This window comes from Pelodiscus sinensis, chromosome 25, assembly GCF_052426305.1.
Source record: "Pelodiscus sinensis isolate ZL-2025 chromosome 25, ASM5242630v1, whole genome shotgun sequence".
Classification (NCBI taxonomy): domain Eukaryota; kingdom Metazoa; phylum Chordata; order Testudines; family Trionychidae; genus Pelodiscus; species Pelodiscus sinensis.
The window spans coordinates 9974377-9995291 of record NC_143076.1 but is presented as its reverse complement, the minus strand read 5'-3'; the positions used below and the strand labels follow the sequence as shown (position 1 = coordinate 9995291).

Below are 20915 nucleotides of genomic sequence, written 5' to 3'. Positions count from 1 at the left end.
CAACCCTTTGTTGTAAGTAAATTTAACCATGGCATCTTTAGTAACCTGGAAGGGGTTTATTTTTACATCAATAACTTTCAAGTGAAAATATCTCAGGTGGTATTAACCAGTTCTATATGCAGTCTGTGTGTATATCTATCTCTGATTAAAAAGCTCATACATTTAATGAGAAATTAGCAACAGTAATAGTACTAACACTGTATTGGTAATTACTGTTTTACAACATGAAACGGAGAAAGTGACTTGTTTAATTCCTAGGAAAAAAAGTATTACTAAAACAATTTGTGTTTCGGGTCTGTGACCCTGCACCCTAATCAGATTCTCACTAAAATTATTTTGGCAAAACCTTATGGCTACATCTACACCACGGGTTTGGCCGGACGAGGCAATGCAAATGAAGCACTGATTAGCATTTTCTCATGCTTCATTTGCATAATCTCTTCTGATCCACTTTTGCGCAAGGGGTTTTTGCACAAAAACAAGCAGTGTAGATGTTTCCATTTTGCACAAAAACCCCTTTTTGTGCAAGATCTTTATCCCTCTCCCGAATAAGGATCTTGTGCAAAAAGGGGTTTTTGCACAAAATGGAAACATCCACACTGCTTGTTTTTGCGCAAAAACCCCTTGTGCAAAAATGGATCGGAAGAGATTTCGCAAATGAAGCATGAGAAAATGCTAGTCAGTGCTTCATTTGCATTGCCTCTTCCAGTCAAACCCTTAGTGTAGACGTAGCATAAGTGTTCTCTTCACAGTCTTTGCCTATGTTTGATCACCTTCAAGATGTCATCAACAATAACTCCAGCAACATACCTCCTCTGGTAGCATATCACCCAAACGGAAAATTGCACCAGATAAATGACTCCTGCAGAGACGGGGCCCTATGCGGAGAATGGCCAATTTTTAAAAATCACATACCAGTATCCATTCCATCCTTAGTGTGATGATCGGAAGAAAAGAACCCCATCGGGGGGGGGGGGGGGAGGACTTGTAGCCTATCAAGTTACTTGCCTATCATGCTAATAATATGGTTGTGTTAATTTAGATTAATTAGGTAATAGTTAAGAGCTGTAATGCAAGCAATCTGCTAAAGGCTAGCCTGCAGCATAATGTGCCCTGCCTGCCCAGTGGCACTGGGGGGTGGTATATCTACCTGGCCAGAGGGCTACACTTGTGGGGAGTGGAAGGCAGGCGTTGTAAAGCTGCTCTCAGCATTCCCGCAGGCCCTTTGTGTTAGCTTGACTGATATCTGGGTTCAGGTGTAATACACTAGGCCTTATCATAGAATCCTAGGACTGGAAGGGACCTCGAGAGGTCATCGAGTCCAGTCCCCTGCCCTCATGGCAGGACCAAATACTGTCTAGACCATGTCTGCCCATTTCAGTTTGTGAAGGCCCACTGAATACTAGCACAGCTGTACTCAACTCCTTGGGGGGGCTTTGCCATTGACCCACCTGTGTACGGGACCATACCCTTTCTTAGCTGGGGGTAGGCCATGTTTGTAAGTAAGAGTCTAGCAAGAGCCCCAAATTAGTGGTCCTGCTACTTGTACCTGTCTGTGTGCATATGCTGCTTGCCTCCTTCCCTCCCCCCCAGACCTCAGCCAACCACAAACTTGTTGGTGCCATGCACTGATTGGGCTGTGGCAGTCCAGATGCCATTAGGCATAGGAGTCCTGGGCTGCCTGGTGAGTCAGGTTCCCCTGCAGTGCAGTGGCTCCTGCTTTAGGGTACAACAAAATGGTTTAGCCTCTGAATGCACTTACCAATGAGTGCCATGTCGGCATTACAGCCAATTAGAGGGCAGGGTTTCACTTCAATGAAAACACACACAAGCTCACAGTCCAGGTCAAGTACTATGGGGCTATACTTTCTCTTTTTTTATCCATGCTGTAACAGGCCGTTTGCAAGCTCAGCAGAAGCTGAGGTTAGCAGATTTCCGTGGTTGAGACATGGTATCTCACCCAGATACCGGCTGATTTATGGTTTTCCGGGACTGAAAAGGGGGAACTTAGGTTTGGGATGTTTTACCCGCATAGGATGGTAGGAAAAATACCCTCAGACTCAGCAGATGCATCATTATATAAAAACCCCAAAATAACTGGTTCAGGCTGAGTTAAATAATCAGGACACAGAATGTGATAGATAAGCACAAAGGCCCATGGAAACAAATTGACGTATGTGATAAATTGAGAGCAATGATACATTGACCAATAGGAAAAGAACACTTCAACATTAGAAACATCCCCTACTGAATAGGCATCAAACATGTTATTGTCAGTGTCACTTAGTATAAAAGTGGAACCCCAGGCAAGGGGCGAGAGGGTAGAAGATGATGTCCTTGGAAAGCCGAGAATGATGGCCCCGGTGATGATGGGGAAGGTGAAGGTAATGAGAAAGATGATGGGCTAACACCTAAGATTGTTCTTGAAGGAATGATGTAAGAAAGGATGACGACACATAAGAGAGGGTCCAGCGGAAGGTGGCCAAAATGATTAGGGGGCTGGAACACATGACCTATGAGGAGAGGCTGAGAGAGTTGGGTTTGTTTAGTCTGCAGAAGCGAAGAGTGAGGGGGGATTTGAGAGCAGCCTTCAACTTCCTGAAGGGAGGTTCCAAAGAGGAAGGAGAAAGGCTGTTCTCAGTAGTGACACATGGCAGAACAAGGAGCAATGGTCTCAAGTTACAGTGGGGGTTGGAGATTAGGAAAAACTATTTCACTAGGAGGGTGGTGAAGTTCTGGAATGGATTACCTACAGAAGTGGTGGAATCTCCATCCCTACAGGTTTTTAAGTCTTGGCTTGACAAAGCCCTGGGTGGGTTGATTTAGTTGGGATTGATCCTGCCTTAGGCAAGGGGCTGGACTTGATGACCTCCTGAGGTCTCTTCCTGCTCTATGATTCTACGTATATGGTATGGAAATATGGATTCCCCATCTTATGAAACTGGAGTGTTTGTGACTGTGCTAACTGTATTAATAAACTATATTTGTAAATATACAAGAGTTTCTATAGTGTGAGGGTTGCAACTGTGCACATCAGGATTCTTAATCACAGAATAATTGAATACTGGGCCTGATCCTGGGACAAAGAACCTGTCATCACTAAAGGTGGGTAATTAGAAATTTATATGTAATCTTAGATCAGGCAACACTTCCAAGGCCCACAGCAACCAGGTGTACCAGGGACAGCGCCACTGCCTGCTGTGTGCCTAGGACTGCCTGGCTGGGAGAGCACATGGGAGGCCTGTTGAGTCTTCTGCCAAAGTTCAAAATTCTGTCTTGCTCCCACAAAAGACAGGCACTCTCTAGGCTGCCAGGACGGTTCCTGGCCTCCTCAGCTTGGGGGGAGTGCCCCTGGCTGTTTGCACTCTCTCTGGCACAGGCAGCATCACTGTTGTGACCCCTGTTGGCATCTGACTAGCAACAACCCCAAACGGCTGAGCCTAGGAGCCTGCTAGCACTTCCCCCAGGCAGTGAGGTCTAGGGCCCAGTCCAGCTCAGAGCAGCTTCTGGAGGGAAGTGGGAAAGGCTGCTGGAGCAGTATCACTGTAATGCTGCTATACTGGAATCCAGGGCAAACAGCCCAATGCTGGCGCCACACCAGCTTGTACACGGGAGGGACATCTGATCAGCTTGACTCCCCTGACTCCCCCAGGCAGCGGGTGGCACATAGGCAAACAAAATGGTCACTCACACCTGGTCACAAAGCACAACGGGACACCAGTTAGAGGACCTGCCAAAGCAGCACGACATGCAGCACAAACTCCACACCAGATTTAGTCCAGCGTGAAAGCAGACAGTAAGAACTCAAGTAAGCGTGGACAATGGCCCTCTGCGTATAAGCCCTGTAGCTGCCCAAGACCACCTTTCAGCACCTCTTCGAAAGGCTGCTGGGTTCCCTTCTCCTCGGGGACATCTGGGCAAAGTTATCCAGACAAAGGGTCTTTTCACAAAGCCAAGAGCTAATGCAAACACAGACAGCACCACTAAAAAAACTCATTTGCTTAATGTACCCAAGACAGCAGGGGCTGGAACCTAGGACCTTTGGATCTAAGTGTGAATTTCTGCTGTCTGAGCCCAGTAGCTCATGCCCAGTGGCAGCTCTGAGGTTTGGCTACAGGAGGGGGGACAGAACCACACTTTTTGAGCCTGGGTCATATTAAGATCAGTACATTTGCATGTCTCACACCAAACTAGTTGAGATGCTCTCGGCTGAGCTAGAAGAATAGGGCCCATTTCTCTGACTGCTCCGCCAGGCTCCCTCACAGTCCGGATACCAGCTGGTCCATGCCATTTTTTGTCAGGAAATTTGAATGGTGGGCAAGACCTCAGGCTCCTCCCCCATCACAGATGGGGTTTAACACCCACATCCAGTGCACAGATAAGAAGCCCTGGGCAGAAGAGCTTTGTTCCTGCCCCATTTCACAGAGGTGACGTCCACAGGGCCTAGGCAGGGTGGGTGCATTTCACCCCATGTGAACTGGTCTATGGAGCGCTCTATAGTAATCACTTATCAGCTTCCCGCCACTGGAAGGGTGACTATGCCCTAAATAATTACTAGTTAGGAAAATAACCCTCCAGATGAACACGGGCAATGTTTGCTAGATGCTTAATCAGATTAGGACCAAAGAGTAACAACTTTAACATGTTCTTAAATCAAATCAGGACTTAACCAAAGCTCTAACTATGAACAAACCGATTAGATTTGTGTGTGCCCAGCAGGAGATTAATCTATTTTATACCTGCAGAGAAATCTATTTCCTGTCTCCTGCACCATCCTATCCCTGGCCCCACTAACCAGTGACCAGCCCAGCTGACCCAGAGAAACCGAGCGAGGGAAGCAGCAAGTTAAGAAAGTGTGGCCTGGAGAATGGCCTGTACAGACTAGATGGCCTTGGAGGTCTTTCAGCCCACCTTCTATGGCTCAAGGAGTAATGGGGCAAGCGGAGGTCTATGTACTCCCCACCCCCTTTCTGCATGGCTGACCAAGCACAAACTCACTCCAGCTTTACACCAGACATCCGGGGCCCTGAGTGCCTTCCTTCAGCAGGACACAACACCCCCACGCACAGACAGCTGCAGTTACAAGGGGCCCACAGCATGATAGACAAGAGGGGACAGTCCTCAGCCTGGACACTGCCCCATGGTGTTGGAACCAAGAGGTTGTCATCTGAGGATGCCAGCTGATGAGGAGCGCTTCCCTGGTGTAAAGCCCGCCATGCTGCTGGGGTAGGCTACAGGCTTCACATGGTGCAGTTCTGGAGAGGAACAAGGATGGGAGTCCAGATTAACTCTGGATGTCAGTGTATTTCCTCTGGTGCAGATCACACCAGGCTCCAGCCTGTCGTGTAGTTGGGTGCTGGTTTAAAACAGGAGCTGGCACACATGCTCCCCAAACCAAGCGGAAGAGAAATCATTCTTGGCAGCCGTGCTCCCTCTGCTGGAGGCAGCACCAAACATGCAGGGACCAGCTTCCTTCAGCTTCCCTACAGTAAGCAGGAGCAGGCAAAGGCCCTGAGCACCTCCCAGGGAAAAGCTCCCATTTTCACGTCACTGGCAGCAGGACTGGACTCCCGGCTTTCAGAAAGCACGGTGGGAGGGAAGGGGGCTGGTTTACACACTGCAAGTTAAACAGAAGTTCAAACCAAATCCAGCTCAGATTTCATTTGAGGTGCACATGCCTCATCCACAGGCTCCCTTAGCAGTGTCCAAGCCAAGCACAGGTACAGGCAAAGGGGACGCTCCTGCTGGTTCCCTGAGGCCATCGCTGCCTCAGGGGAAGAACCCTTTTGGCTGAGGGAAGATTGTGGCTCTTTCTCTGCCCTGCTGGGGCCTGGCACCTCCCCCTCCCCAGCTTGCTGAGCTCACTGAGGCTTGGACAGGGGGTATGGAGCCAACACTCCTGTGACCCAGCCAGATTCCTGCAATCCGTGCTGGGCTTTGATACCTGCAGAGAAATCTGGAGCTGGCAGTGGGAACAGAAGCTCCAGGCAACAATGGGACGCCCTGGGGAGTGGCCGTACCCATGCAGGGATGCATGTAGCACCTGGATACATACAGCCACTGCTCCCTGTGGCTGCAGAGCACCCAGGCACAGAGCTCAACGTGCATGGTGCCACCACCCACCCTGCAAGTACTGTACCTGCATAGCGTACCAGAGACTGGAACAAGCACAGCCCAGAGCAAACACGTAGCTGCTGTAAACAAGCCCTGCAGGGTGCTGGTCCTGAGCCCGTACATGGCTGGCCTGGGATGATGTGTCACGGGCACTGCACCAGCTCTCCATGGCACTCAGCCTGCCCAACACCCAACCTTGCACAGCACCCCTCATACCAGTGATTCCAGTGATGGCCAGAAGTCTCTGGGCCTGGCCATCATCTGCACACGCTCTTCGTGCACTTTTCCTTCTTACTGTTGTGCACCAAGCACCTGTATTCTCCAGCAGCTGCACCATCATGACAGAGCACCCCTGAGCCGTGGGATCTGCATGAGCCAGTTCTTGGGGCCTGCCATGCTGCCTCTCGTGTCTGTAGTGTCCGTCTGCACCGAGCACCACTTCTCCTTCCGGCTGAGAGGCCGAGTGAGGCTTTTTCTTCAGGAGCAGAGTCTGTTGGGCCCACACCCCTTCCCATGTGCGCCCAGGTCATTCAGGTACACAAACTGGGACCTCTGCATGTACCAAGTGACCAGGCCACCTTGCAACTAGCAACCAAGAGGCTGCCACACCCAGTGACTCCTCCACAGACACCAAAACCTACTGCCAACCTCTCTGTGAGCATCGAGAGAAGTCACTCCATGGCTGTCGTAGCCGCCTGGGCCCCAGCCAATGCCCTCTGCTGGCATCTCCCACCCAGATTTGGCTGGGCTGGTTTATACACCCAGGATGTGGACAAGAAGCTTTTCCTGCTCCTACATCACAACAATGACTGCGATTTGGGGGCCAGCCCATGGGAGGAGCCACTCCCAAACATCCAAGACCAAGTCACTGCTCCACAGATGGGCATCTACTTGGAACTCAGGTACCCATATCTGTCTCAGTGATGCGGCCTTATCACACTGTATCGAGAATGGCTAGAGCCCATAATGCGAAAGATCCCAGCATGCCAGACAAGCCACCTACCGCAGTGGTGAGTAAAACTTTGTAACACTGAGGGCTGAATGGCAACTTGTCAGGCATCTGAGAATCACAGTTCTGGAGTATACACACACATATTTGCATGATTTTATGCCTAGTCACATTCCCCCTTGATGCATTTAGAATGAAGGAGCTGAGTCTGTTTAGCTTATCGAAGGGAAGGTTAAGGTGTGACAGAGTCTGCCAGTACCTGCATGAGGAACAGAGATGTGATAATAGGTCCTTCAAACTAGCCAATAAGGGTACACCAACATCTAGCTGCTGGGGATGGAAGCCACATTCAGCCTGCAAATAAAGTGAAAATTGATAACAGTGAGGTAATTCACCACTGGACCAACTCACCAAGGCCTGTATGGATGTGCCCTCACCAACAATATTAAAATCTAGCCTGGATTTCTCCCCCAAAAGAGCTGCTCTAGTTCAAACAGTAACTAAGGGAAACCCTTTGGCACGTATGATAGAGGAGGTATGACTAGAGGACCCGGGGTCTCTACTGACCTTCTGAGCCACAAATCTAGATTTTAAGGCCAGAAATGCTCACAACGATTTCTTCTGACCTCAGGCGCCACACAGGCCAGACACTTACATCCAAACGTGGCGGGATTCTGTTTTCTGAGCCCTGCATTGCCACTGCTGCATTTCCCATTTTAAAATATTCCCTTTCCTTCCACTGCCCCCGGATTTCCCCTCCCCCTTCTACTAGAGTCACTTTTCCTATTTCCTCAGCACTCTCCTTTCCACATTGCCCCCTCCATTCATCCAGCCCTCTGTCTGCTTTCTCCTGTGTCCCTCAGTTTTCTAGGATACGGGATCACACCTGTATTAATTAGGAAAGAATCCATGAGTCTCAGTGGATAATACTTACAGAATGGAGCCAGGTATTAGCAACCCTTCAATAAACGGAAGGGCACTTTAAGGGCAAGACTTGTATGAGGACAGAATGTGTTTCCATGGACATGGTGAGCTATATAAGACCAAGTCCACTAGCCAGGAAGTTCAGTTTGTTATGGTTTGGCTCGGAATGAGGCTTTGACTAGACAGATGTGTTCCTTTGGCAGGTCCCTTAGAAAGCATGCCCTTGCTGGGGGTATGATGGAAGATGGCTTCCCTGTGGAAGCGCTGAACGTAACACTGCAGCTGCAGGGCCAAGGCCAGAAGTGAGTCTAGGCTGGTGTCATTGACACAGGGAGATGCCAGATGGTGAGAATGACTAACAGACTCCTGACCCTTTACATCCTCCCCCGGATCACCTCTGGATCTGCTTCACTGAGCATGTGCTGTAGGTTAAACTCACATGCCAATGGGGCAGCAGAGAGAAGCGAGGCCAGGAAGAAAAGCTGATAGGTGGTGTTCAGGCAGTCCCCACCCACCTTTAAACTCACCCACACTTCCAGCTCATGGCTGTGTAAGGTTATGGCAGTTTGCCCCCACGCGCAAGGCCTCATGCATGGGCCAGGCTCAGAACATCCCCCCCCCGTGCCAACACAGCCCAGTTCAGAGATGTAGCAGCCCTTCTGGCACTCCGTGCCTCTGGCTTTGGGGGTGAGGGAGGAGTAATGGACGAGATGCAGTTTGGAGATATTGGTGGCAATCTGGCCACAGATACCAGGTCAAACCCTGACCTACAAGAAGTGACACAGCATCTTTCCTGTCCCTAGAGAGCAGTCAGGACCTTTCGGTTTTGATCCAACAGATCCAGAGCAAGTGAATTGCAGGGGGTTCCAGGCATCTCCAGCAGGGCAAACGTCAGGAGTGAATCTCTGCAGACTTCCAAGACATGAGGTTTTCTCCACTCCCAAAGCAAATGCTTACTTTGCACAGAACAGCTTGCTCCACCTCGCTGCTTGCCTGTGCGCCACTCACGTTACATTCTTTGGCCTCCTCCAACCTCGCCCTGTTGATCTGATTGCCACAGGGTCAGACATTTCTCCACCCTGATCAGAAGCACTTCTGCAGCACGACAGTATGTAAGTAGCTAGTCGAAAGAGCAACGCAAACAAACCCAGAACACCCTGGTGAGGACACAAGTTGCAGCACCCAAGAGCTGTCAGCGGACACTTTCCAAACTCTCTCTCAAACAGAAACAAGCTATTCAGAGAGGCACTACACTGGGCTCTGTTTATCTGCCTGGCTGGGCTTTCCTGGGAACAGGGACCATTTCCCATTGCCACCAAGCTAACAGCCAAGCACCCCCCTCCGCTGGTAATTGACCCGCATAAGCCCTTTGGAAGATGATGCACCTTGCTTGGCACTTGCCGTCTGGTGCCTGTAGCAGACCTGACACAGAAAATGAATGCTTTCCTGTGGTGCCTACAGCAGGCCTTCTTGTGGGCACTGGCCGGCAGAGGAGGGCAGTTTGGTTATGGAGGCTGGCAGAGAAAGGTGCCCTCAGGAAGGATTGAGTTCATTCCTCATACAGCCCCAGTGGCCAGAAACATGCTGCCTTCAGCAGACTGATCTTCTGTGAGGACCCCAGCAAAGGAATGGCCTTCGATTAGCTGGGAAAGGCACCAGGAAACTGCAGCTCTTTAACACCCTCCTAGGTCTGGCTGGCTGGGGGAAGCATGACACCATTTCTTTGCTCTGGTTCCATATCAAATTCTGCACCAGCTCAGGGGCCTCACAGACAAGGGCTGGCCGGTGATAGTTTCTCCCACACTCTTCAGGCCAATCCGACAGCTGCGATCAGCAAGAACACTGCGGCTGGCAGGCCCTAGGCAGAATAGACATGGGCACCACGCCCACACTTTACTTGAGAGTCCTTGAGTCTCAGAACTTCATTGAAGAGGTTGACAGATTAAGGGCCACACCACATGTGTGTGGGGGGAGGGGAGGGAGAGATAAGGCAACGCAAGAACTAAATCAGTGTGAACTGGTCATGAGCTCGCCAGGGATGGGGAAGGAGCGGGCTATGGTCAAGGAGCAGAGGGACTGTTTAGCAGAAGGGATGGAGTTTGAGCTAGTGCAGGCAGAGGGGCAACTACAGCCTGCAGGCCACCCCCAGCCTGTGGGACCATTCAGGTGAGCCCGAGCCAGGGAGCAGGGTCAGGGGGGCTTGCTCCACTCTGCCCCGCCTGCCAGCCAGGGAGCAGGGTTGGGGGCTTGTTCTAATCTGCCTGGCACACTGTGCAGGCATGACCTCATTGTGGTGCTTCAAAAACACCATGGAGGAAGGAGGGGGCAGGAGGTTCCTGGTGAGTTTACACTGGTCTTTGCCTCTTCTTGTCCATGGGGTATCTGGGCTTGAGCCTTGTCAGGGGACTCGGACAACTGACACAACCAGGCCATAGGAGGGCCCAGGTTTTCACCGTGCAAGCAATCTTGGACAAGCAGTGCTTTGAAATAGGGGCAGCAGGGAGGGGTTCAGCTTGGTTAGATCATTGCAATGGGTTCTGATGGGGGAATTCACTGTGTGGAGAAACACTTCCTTTTAGCCGTTTTAACATTGATGCCTATTTTCATTTGTCAGAGGGGTAGCCGTGTTAGTCTGAATCTGCAAAAGCGACGAGGAGTCCTGTGGCACCTTCAGTTAGTCTATAAGGTGCCACAGGACTCTTCGTGGTATTTTCATTTGGTGACCCCTAGTTCTTGAGTTACCAAAGGTGATTAAATGCTGGACCTTCACTGTTGAGAGTGCATCTGCCATCTCTTGAGGTCTTCAGGTTAAGCCTGGTGGCCCTGCTGGAAGATACTTTAGCCAAAACACATGTTATGCAAATCACTGGCCTCAACACAGTTTGGGAGTCCCAGTTTAGGTGAATAATTTGTTGTGGCCAGAGGACTTGCCCATTTGGCAACAGTGCTATGCCCACACATGCCAGCTGCATGATGGCAGGGGTCCATACGGGTCTATTTCCAAATCTGGGTTTGGAACTCAGCAATCTACCTCCACAAACCGGAGAAAGGACATGCCTGTTTGTATCCTCAGCTGCCCACAACACAACTGCAGCTTTGCAAGTCCTGCACGTGTGGGAAACACATCAGTGGCTGGACAACATGGTGGATACACCTTATCTGAGGGTTCAGATTACTGGGGTGGGACTTTGGTTACCTGGTGCTTCAGTGTATACTACTACTGCTGCCTTACATCTCTGGGACATCTGGCACTCCACAGCTTCTTCTGCCAGCTGCAACACCACCCTGCAGTAAGGCAAGGGATTTTTTCTTCTGTCAGTCAGATGCAGCGAAAAGTTCCACTCCTAAAAGCTGCTCGGCATCTGGGCCACATGCATGTTTACGTGATTTCCACATGCCCGATGTATGCATACCTAAACACATAGGGCAGGAGAATCAGGCAACAAGAAGGCAAGTGTTACTAATAACAGTTGGTCACAAGCTCTCGTCATCTGCACAAACATTTCATAGTAAGTGTTATATTGTATAGAATAAATACATTCTACTCATTGGGAAAGGGAAGCCATGCACACACACTACCTCTCATGTTAGCTGGGCTGGGGATGAAAACAAGACAGCGAGGCAGGATCAGAGTGATGTACCCAGTATTTTTGAGTATGGCCTGAAGCGAAGGGATGTGGGCAGAGGGGTCCCCAAGCTTCATACTTGGCTGGTGCAGCAGTATCAGTACTTGGAGTATCTGCGCAGTGCTCTGCCCCAGAGGCCCTTGCACTCAGAGTCAATTACTGGTTACCATCCTTATTATACACACACTCCTCTCTAAAACATTACCCCTGCTTACTTATGCACATGGATCTGTTGTATTCATGGGAAATGGCCTAGTATAATCATTGGACATTCCCTCCCATGCACAAAGGAAAATGAGTGGTAATTCTGAATCAATATCAAGATCCAACAGCTAAATAGACCGTTATGGTCCAGACCAGGGATGTTAAAAAGCAGGGAGGTTTTTTGTAAACATGTAACCCCTGAAAATTTCAGCAGTTAAATGTTTACATGTGGGGTGGGAGTGGGGGGGGGGGAGAAGGGTGGGTGCTTGTGTGTAACCGTGAGGGTTAAGCGACGAGCCTGGGCTCATTGGTTAACCGTTTAAACAAATACACTAACACACCCCCAGTCCACATTAGATGTAGCAGCTCGACAACACAACTGCAAGTGCCCTTGCTAGCATACACAAGAATGACATATCCAGCTTTCTACAGCATCATGTACATAGAGATTTATAAACTGGTACCTCCTCCTCCCCACCTGCAAACACACACGCCCAGTATGGAAAGGCTGTGGCAGCCTATAGAATGAAGACCAGGCACAGGTTTCCACTGGTATGATTTGTAACCCCAACTGAAGTAAACATGCATCTCTCTACCACCAACCGGCCCAGGGAAATCAGGGTTAATAAGAGAAACACATTTCTAGAAGTCCATAGGTGTTTGGTTTTTTATTAGGACTGACACATTCATTGTATGTCACAACTTCCACTGATCAATGCGTTTTAGAAAAATCAAAATGCCAGCACCAGCCAGCAAGAGAATGGGGCTTATATAGTAACAGTTTTGAAAAGGCATTAAATGTTTACTGCCCCCCATCCATAACCCTCCCATCCATCCCCCTCCCTTCCCCTCCCCCCAAATTCTCACAGCTTTGATTGTATTGATAAGCTTGGTTTGACAAATGTTTCCCAGCTGTCAGGTTATTCTCACGGCCACAAAGAGGCTAACTAGAACTCAAAAAGGCCAGGAATTACTTTAATGGTAAAAAAGAGCGGATATGGCAACACTACTAGTAAAGTGGGATACATCACAGAAACAAAAGTCTTTGCAGGCAACACTGGCTGGAAATAGTAAAACACTTGATGGGTGAAAAAAGTGAAACTCTAAATTATATACAAGAGTAGCTAAGGGTGGCACTGAAAAACAGTCTCGTTTAATGTGACCCAGGGTTTAACTTGTCATTATCTATTGCTTATTTATTCAGATCGGTAATAACACTTTATATAGAGACAGATGTGTAAAAATGAAACTGTGGAAAAAACAGCTTTTCATATGAAATGCAAAGTATAAGCTCTGTCCAATGTGGAATGTACCTACAGTCATTTGTACAAGGCTCTCATTCTTCTCTTTATAAAACCAGGTGGCCTGCCAAGCAAGTTAGCTGTATATTTTACTTGCTCAGGACAAGTTGCTTTGAATCAGTTGCAAGCATCTTTCATTCTGAAGTTCATTTTCACTTTGAAAGTCTAACTTGCCCTACAGTGAACAGACAGGATCTGTACGTGTCTGCTAGCAACATGGAAGGGAGGCAGGAACTCTTATCCTTATGAAGGACGAAATTCAGTTGTTAAACTTTAATGGGTATCCAATGGCTTTTTCCAGGCACTCTACCAAAGAGCCAGCAGAAAGAAAATCCCTCTCCACTTCCACAAATTTGATGTAGATGGATTTAGGTGACACCCCTGGTTCTACGATGCAGTTCTGTGATAAAAATCCATTAATCCCAACCCACTCTTTGCTGAAGGTTTTGGTGTTGGCCTGAAAGTGTAAAAACAAGCACTGCTGGAGAGTTCTAACCTCAGCAATGCCAAGGTAACAATAGATAATTCTGGTGGACTCCATCTCCACCCTGAGAGAGGCCTGCGGCGAAGGAACATCTACCTCCCCTGGAGTCTCTTTCCCAGGATCTGTGCCTATGCGGTCTACATGAGGTGAGTGGGGTTTCTCCTGGCAATCTTCATAACCAATGGCATAGAGGCCAGGGCTTTTGGGAATCCCCCCTGGTAATAAATACTGAACAACATTTCCTCCGGTTGGCTTAGAATGTGCTATGGGTATCCAGTCGATTTCCATGTGCAGCTCCAGGCACCTTGCTTCGCTAATAGTAATCTCTAGGAATTTATAGTAAACATTTTTCCAGTTCATTTTCTGGACTCTCGTCATAACGATCCTGCCCTCTGGCTTCTCCGAATTGAAATATTCCCTAAGCCGCTTCCCAAGAGGCACCTGGGAACTGATCTCTGCGTAGTGGTACCGAATATCCTCCTTCCAGCGTGTGTTATAACCAATCCCAAAAATGGCTAGTTTGTTAGAAAGGTGTAGCCTGGAGAAGTCTGTCCAGCTCTGAAACAGCTCCCATTTTAACTGGACGGATTCCAAGATTTGCACAATATTCTGCATGACGTCTTGCTTCCTAGAAAAATTAACAAATGTAAACCATAAGATGGAGCTCAGCTCAAACTGAAGCAAAACTAAAAAAAAAAAAAATCATCAAGTTTGAAAGAGCACATTAACTTTCACAAAACATTAACCAAAGCAAGAACAGTCATCAACTGAAAAATTGGTGGCCAACGGAAAACAAGCACTCATCAGAAACATCACCGTCTGCGCTAATGCATAGAATTCATCATTAGCATTTAATTCTTTCAAAGTGCTTTAGAAAAGCCTCCAAGAGGTCTGTGAAGCAGGTAATACAATGATAAAGATGGGCATTGTTTCCTAAAATGAAAAAACAGAATCTCAACAGGAACATTTAACCCAGATATATTACACACAACACACAGACTACGTCTAGACTGGCATGATTTTCCGCAAATGCTTTTAATGGAAAAGTTTTTCCGTTAAAAGCATTTGCGGAAAAGAGCGTCTAGATTGGCACGGACGCTTTTCTGCAAAAGCACTTTTTGCGGAAAAGCGTCCGTTCCAATCTAGACGTGGTTTTGCGCAAGAAAGCTCCGATCGCCATTTTTGCCATCGGGGCTTTTTTGCGCAAAACAATACCGTGTTGTCTACACTGGCCCTCTTGCGCAAAAGCATTTGCGCAAGAGGGCTTTTGCCCGAACGGGAGCAGCATAGTATTTCCGCAAGAACTCTGACAATCTTACATGAGATCGTCAGTGTTCTTGCACAAATTCAAGCGGCCAGTGTAGACAGCTGGCAAGTTTTTCCGCAAAAGCAGCTGCTTTTTCGGAAAAACTTGCCAGTCTAGACGCAGCCACAGTGTTCTAGAACAATCTTTCCTTAGCTAGGAACCTATCTCCCACTGAAGTGTTCTTCTAAAACAGTGATGGGCAACCAAGGCTAGTGAGCGGACATGAGGAATGGCCTTCCACCTCAGTGGGCTACACGACTGAAATCGGGCACGTGCACTAACCATGATCCCAAGAATAAGATTAAATACATATTGTGCTCGAGTCTCTTTCTGTACCATGTCTTTCCAACACAAAGCAATCCATTATTAGAGGCAAATTAAATTGCCGGAAAAGTAACAAAGGAGCAGAGAAGCACGCGGCTCTCACAATGTTGCATGCAATAAGCACGCACCTCACACGCACCCTGGCTTTAAGTGTGTGTCACTTCACATTTTGCCAGGGGCTGCTCGACTCTTCCTCTCTGCTGCAGGCCCCGCACCTACTCCATCCCTTCCCTCACGCCCCCATGCAGCCCCTTCCCTGCCTCCTCCCCAGAGCATGCCTGTGCCTTCTCCTCCACCTCCCGCCCAGCATTTCTGAAGTGCTATGAATCAGCTGATTTGTGCCCCATCCCACTCATCACACTCACTCCCAGAGCTTGAACACTGTGAATCAACACAGTATCCAAACTTTGGGAGGGAGAGGCGTGGGGATGGGGCGCAAATCAGCCAGTTCGCAATGCTCTGGAAACACTGGGAGGGAGGGGAAGGAGTAGGTAAGTGCAGGGCCCCAGAGGGTGAGAGGCATGGGGGTGGGGGGCACACAGGCCACACACAGAACCCCAATAGGCCTCAGGCTGCTCACCAATGTTCTAAAAGCTCTGTGCTAGGGATTATTTGGGGGAAGTTTTCTGGCCTGTCACACAGGTGGACAGACTAGATGATAACGGCCCTAGCTGACCTTGGACTTCATGAAAAGATCAATGGGAGATCAGCACCTCAACAATCTGAAAGGTAGCCCTTGGACACACAATGTGCACATTCTGTGCGAAGAGGCCAAGCTAATGCTGCAGTATCAATGTTACTACTTTTGCAGTTTTTTAATCTTATGCTACAGTACATTTTCATCATTTAAATGTCTGTCTTCTCTTTCCCCCAACACAAACCAAAACATACACACGACAACAAAGAACCAAGACACCAGAACTTCTTTAAACAAACTAGACCTCTGCTGATAAAACATACTTTTCTGCAGAAGTTGAACTATAATTTCATCAGTAGATAAAAACAAGTGCATGTTCTCTTAGTTAAATTGTTAGTTCCACTTTTACGCAAAATTTCATCTTCCTCGCAAATGGCAATGCAAATGGGCCATGCAAGAACGAAAGAGTTAACTGTACTGAGTAACAGTGCTTTTCAGCAAACTTTCCTCTGCTGCTATGGACAGAAAGGTATGTACTCAACACCACGATCTACTAAGATACTAACTTATTTCTGCATGCTCAAATATGTAATTTTAACATCAGACCTTTGAGATTACCAAGTGCTCCCCACATTTAGCCTGAGGGGGAAATTGTGAAGTTTCAACATTTTGACTTCATCTTATAAAAGCAAGCAGAACTTTTTCTTAAACCGAAAGATTTTCTTCATGCTCCCATAATTCAAAAGTGACAATGAATTTTGCACAAGCTTTCCAAAGAGCATTTAGTTCTGGGCCAATACTAAATCAAGGGACATGTCAGCCAAAATAGAAAACTTGAGAATATTCAAAGCAACCAGAATAATAATTTTTAAACATTTAAATGCCTGCCTTACTGCACATACAATGCCTTTCCTATTATCTTAGGCTCTTACTTCGCAGTGACTATAATTTAATTTAATTTTTTGTCCTATTAATCATTTCTAAAAAGAATGAATTTCTTTCTACTTTTGCTGGTTGGTTTCTGGACTTTGAATGAACCAGTCACTGAACTGAACAAGATGAATAAACTGAAATAAATATTCTGCCCTGCAGATGAGGTTACTGCTGTCAATACCTGGTTTAGCACTTCCATAGACTGGTTCCAGGCACCTAGTGAATGACTCTCACCAGGCTAGTCTGCACCAAGTACATATTTGCTACCAATTTTCTTTTTTTGGATTTAATGTAAACGATTTAAGTATCAAATCTTCATTTCAATTTATTCAACTAGTTCAATTCAATGACTACATCATTCAATTAAAAACCAATTGGAATTTGTAAAGTAGAACAGCTACTTCTTTTTCCAACCTGTACCTTCACAAAATATAGATATGAGAAGACAAGCTCTGCTAGTATTAAAATCTTGAATGATACAGTGACCAGAAGTAATAAGTTCAATTTATGCTACAGATAACGCATTTGTTTAATTTATGATAGTTTTAAATACAAACAATGTTTTGATCTCTACTGTACATTTACTAACAGATGTATTGGTGAATATGCTTTTGTGGGCAAAGACCCACTTCGACAGATGCCCATGCATGTGACAAAGTGGGTCTTTGCCCATAAAAGCTTATGCTCCAATAAATCTGTTGGACTATAATGTGCCACAGGACTTGTCATTGTTTATGCAGATTCAGACTAACATGGCTACCCCTCTGATACTGTACATTTGAGTTTATCTGCGCATCTGTCTGTCTCTGTCCATCAGTTCAGTTATTCAAGAACTCCTACACAGTAAGAGCCAAGACCACCAAATTTGGTATGCAACTTCCTCTTACCTTGCTTTAAGTTACCATAAGGGTTTGGTTGTGCAGGGACGGAGGGGAGACTCAAGCTCCCTCCCCATGCATTTGGGACCATACAGAAGAGACGGAATCACAAGGCAAATGAAAGGGGATGGTTGGCTCCCTCCCCCAGTCCAGGACTGCCCAAACCCAGAGCCTCCTACCCCCCAGGAGCCCTTTAGGGAAGTTGGGATAGGGCTGAAGTCCCCCTTCCCCCATAGTTCAACATTGCTGACTGTTCCCCTTCATCAGGGAATGGAAGGATAGTGCACAGTTTGCTGCATTCTTCACTCTGGCTGGGGAGCATGGGAGGCAGATTAACTGGAACCTGCCTCAACCAGGCAACATGCACCCCTCCTCTAGCTGTGCCGGAAGGAGCTTCAGTGACCAGGAGAGAGGTGCTTCTCACCTGGCCCCAAGCTGCTGCAGAGAGGAACGGCTGGGGTAGTCCTCTCTAACAGGGACAGCCTACATATAGAATCCCTTAGTTCCAACCCCATCCCAGAGCAATGATTTCAATGAAGCACATACATTTTCATTTCCCCCCCCCCCCCAAAAAAAAAAACCCCAAAAACAAATAGAGTTAAGGACCTGAGCAATGTTGGGTAAATCTTCTAGTACTTTCATAAAACAGTTTTCTTATTTTTCCAGCACATATAAAGTAATTTTAAATGTGGTTTCTATGGATTAATTGATTTTGAATTTCTAAATAGTTTCTCACAAATTTCAAGAAAATAATTAAAGACGTATCATTTAGCAACTTCTAAAAGCAAAAATTAATTTCTTAAATGTGTATAGATAAAGTGTGTCCTTCTGGGTAGCAAAAAAACACCAAAATTAGTGTAAATGCCACTTTTGTTGGAAACTGTCATGTTTTAATGGTTATCCACCCTTTTGTAGAAAAACAAAATACAAATAAAAAACTAAGGATGTTAAATTTAGATTAATCAACTAATCGAATAGTCAATGTAATTTGCATTGACTATTCAATTAGTCAATAAGGGCTCCATCACCTCTGAAATGTAGCACTGGTCCTGCGCTCCATGCTTTTGAAATGTACACGAGCTCGGGTGGGCTCTTGTACATTTCAAAGGCAAAGCGCCACTAGGAGCGCGGGGTGAGCAGGGGACTGTTTGAGTCCCCAGCTCGTCCCAGGCCCCCACAATGCTTTTGCTTTTGAAATGCAGCAAGAGTCTGCTCTTGCTATATTTCAAAGGTGGAAATGCCACCAATTCCCTGCTGCGCCCCGCCTTTTCTCCCCACAGAGACGGTGCTGGGCAGAACCAGCTTTTAAGCTGGCTCCCCCCAGCACCAGATCCTGCTCCTCCTCCTGATAGAGGCAGAGGGGGGGCTGGCCGAAGCAACTAGTCGCATACATCCCTATAAAAACCATTATTAAAATAAATGTTTCCTGCTTAATGATCAAAATCATGGTTACAATTGGTGATTTAAAATTGATTTGATTGAAATCAATCCACCCTGTTAGCTAAGTCTACGTAAATATCAATAAGAAAATTTGTACTTTTATAGCCAATTAGCTAAGTCTATTTGCACATAACTGATGCAAGTGTGAGCAGCTTGACACAGGATGGAAGGGACAGACACTCACGACAGTGAGGCACGCCTTCCTTACACGAGAGCCATAAGCAGGCATTATAGCTCTTTTGGTGATAGAGAAATCCGAGTCCACTAAACCGCCACTTGAAAAACACAGGCCACTTAAACTCTTCTCATGCAGTCATCAACAGTAGTGAATGTGTCTTTGTCCCCCTCCAGCAAGGCACGTGCCGGAGAGTGTGCTCTGGATCCAGTGGCCATCTCCTTTCTCCACCACCATGGAGAAATTTTCTTCTGCATCTTCAAACTTGCAGGGAATACGGGCTCTTTCTGGAGGGCCCATGGATGCTCTCTCTTCTCCTACAAAGCAGAGTCTCTGCCACAGCTCCTACGGAGAAGGGAGGCACTGTAGCAATGCATTCTGGTATGCAGGCCTCACATGCATGTCCCTGAGTTACTACAAGGCCGGAAACTAGGGGAAGGAACCTCTTGGAAACAGGCACAAATGTGAGACAGTAAGACACGAAGGGGAGAAGCAAAGCAAAGTAGCATAATAAGGGAAGGAGACCAACCAGAATCGCACAGTGGAAGAAGTGGGATAAGAAAAAACACTATGCTCCTATGTTAGTCAGAGACGCAGCACCAACTCTGTGAAGGCCACTGGTTACAGTGCTAGGTCTATCAACTACAGGATCCAATACCAGCTTGGGTGGAGGAGGCAAGGTGAAATAATAGTGCCTAAGCTCTCCATCTGAGGATAACAGCATTTCCCTATAAAAGTACCCAAAATTGTAAGGAAAGTGTCAACTACAACAGGGGCCAGATAACAGACAGGGAGAGAACCTAAACCTCACCATCAGCAGGCCTCTGGACTGCATGAAACCAAACATTTAAAAAACACCTGAGAAATTAAACAAAAAGGATCTTTTGGCTTTAGATAATTTGCTACGCCCTTGGTATTGGATTTCAAACTGAGCGTATGCACCTACCAACCCGATTCAGGAGTGTATTAACAGGAGTGTTATGAGCAAGACACGAGAAGTCATTCTTCCACTCTACTCCGCATTTATTAGGCCTCAATTGGAGTATTGTGTCCAGTTCTGGGCAACACATCGCAAGAAAGATGTGGAAACACTGGAGAAGGTCCACAGAAGAGCAACAAAAATGATGAAAGAGCTAGAGAACATGACCTATGAAGGAAGACTGAAAGAACTGGGCTTGTTTAGTTTGGAAAGGAGAAGACTGAGGGGAGACATGATAGCAGTATTCAAGTATCTAAAAGGGTGTCACAAGAAGGGAGAAAAAATGTTCTCCTTGGCCTCTGATGATAGGACAAGGAGCAACGGGCTTAAATTGCAGCAAGACAAGTTTAGGTTGGACATTAGGAAAAACTTCCTACCTGTCAGGGTGTTTAAACACTGGAATAAAGCAGGTGAGACACACCTGTCAGGGATGATCTAGATCAGTGTTTGTTAGCCTTTTTTTTTTTATAAAGTACCCCACCCCCCAAAAAAAAGTATAAGTAACCTACAGTTTTCAGACAATTTTTTTTCTACCACTGCAACATATTTGTTTAAACAACCTAATTGTAGCCAGGCGGGTGATGAAATTTTTGGGTGTAAAAAGTACAAAAATAATAAAACATTGTAAAACTTAAAACAAA

General features: G+C 47.0%; 1 protein-coding gene across 4 annotated transcripts in view; it reads right to left on the bottom strand.

Moving 5' to 3' along the window:
- Positions 1-632: 632 nt before the first annotated feature.
- MSANTD2 (Myb/SANT DNA binding domain containing 2) overlaps positions 633-20915 on the bottom strand; it is a 43361-nt gene continuing 23078 nt past the window's right edge. Inside the window, exons 5-7 of one of the 4 annotated variants that reach the window (XR_012897783.2) lie at positions 13135-14230; positions 11184-11400; positions 637-7417 (exon numbers count right to left, since the gene is read on the bottom strand). Coding sequence is in view for 2 of the 4 variants with exons in the window: in XM_075909794.2 (XP_075765909.1) it covers positions 13378-14230 (853 nt within the window). In the remaining 2 variants the exon portion in view is untranslated. Of the gene's footprint in view, positions 11401-12055; positions 14231-20915 lie in introns of those variants that run through there. The other 3 variants (XR_012897782.2, XM_075909794.2, XM_075909795.2) reach the window with 3 other exon arrangements.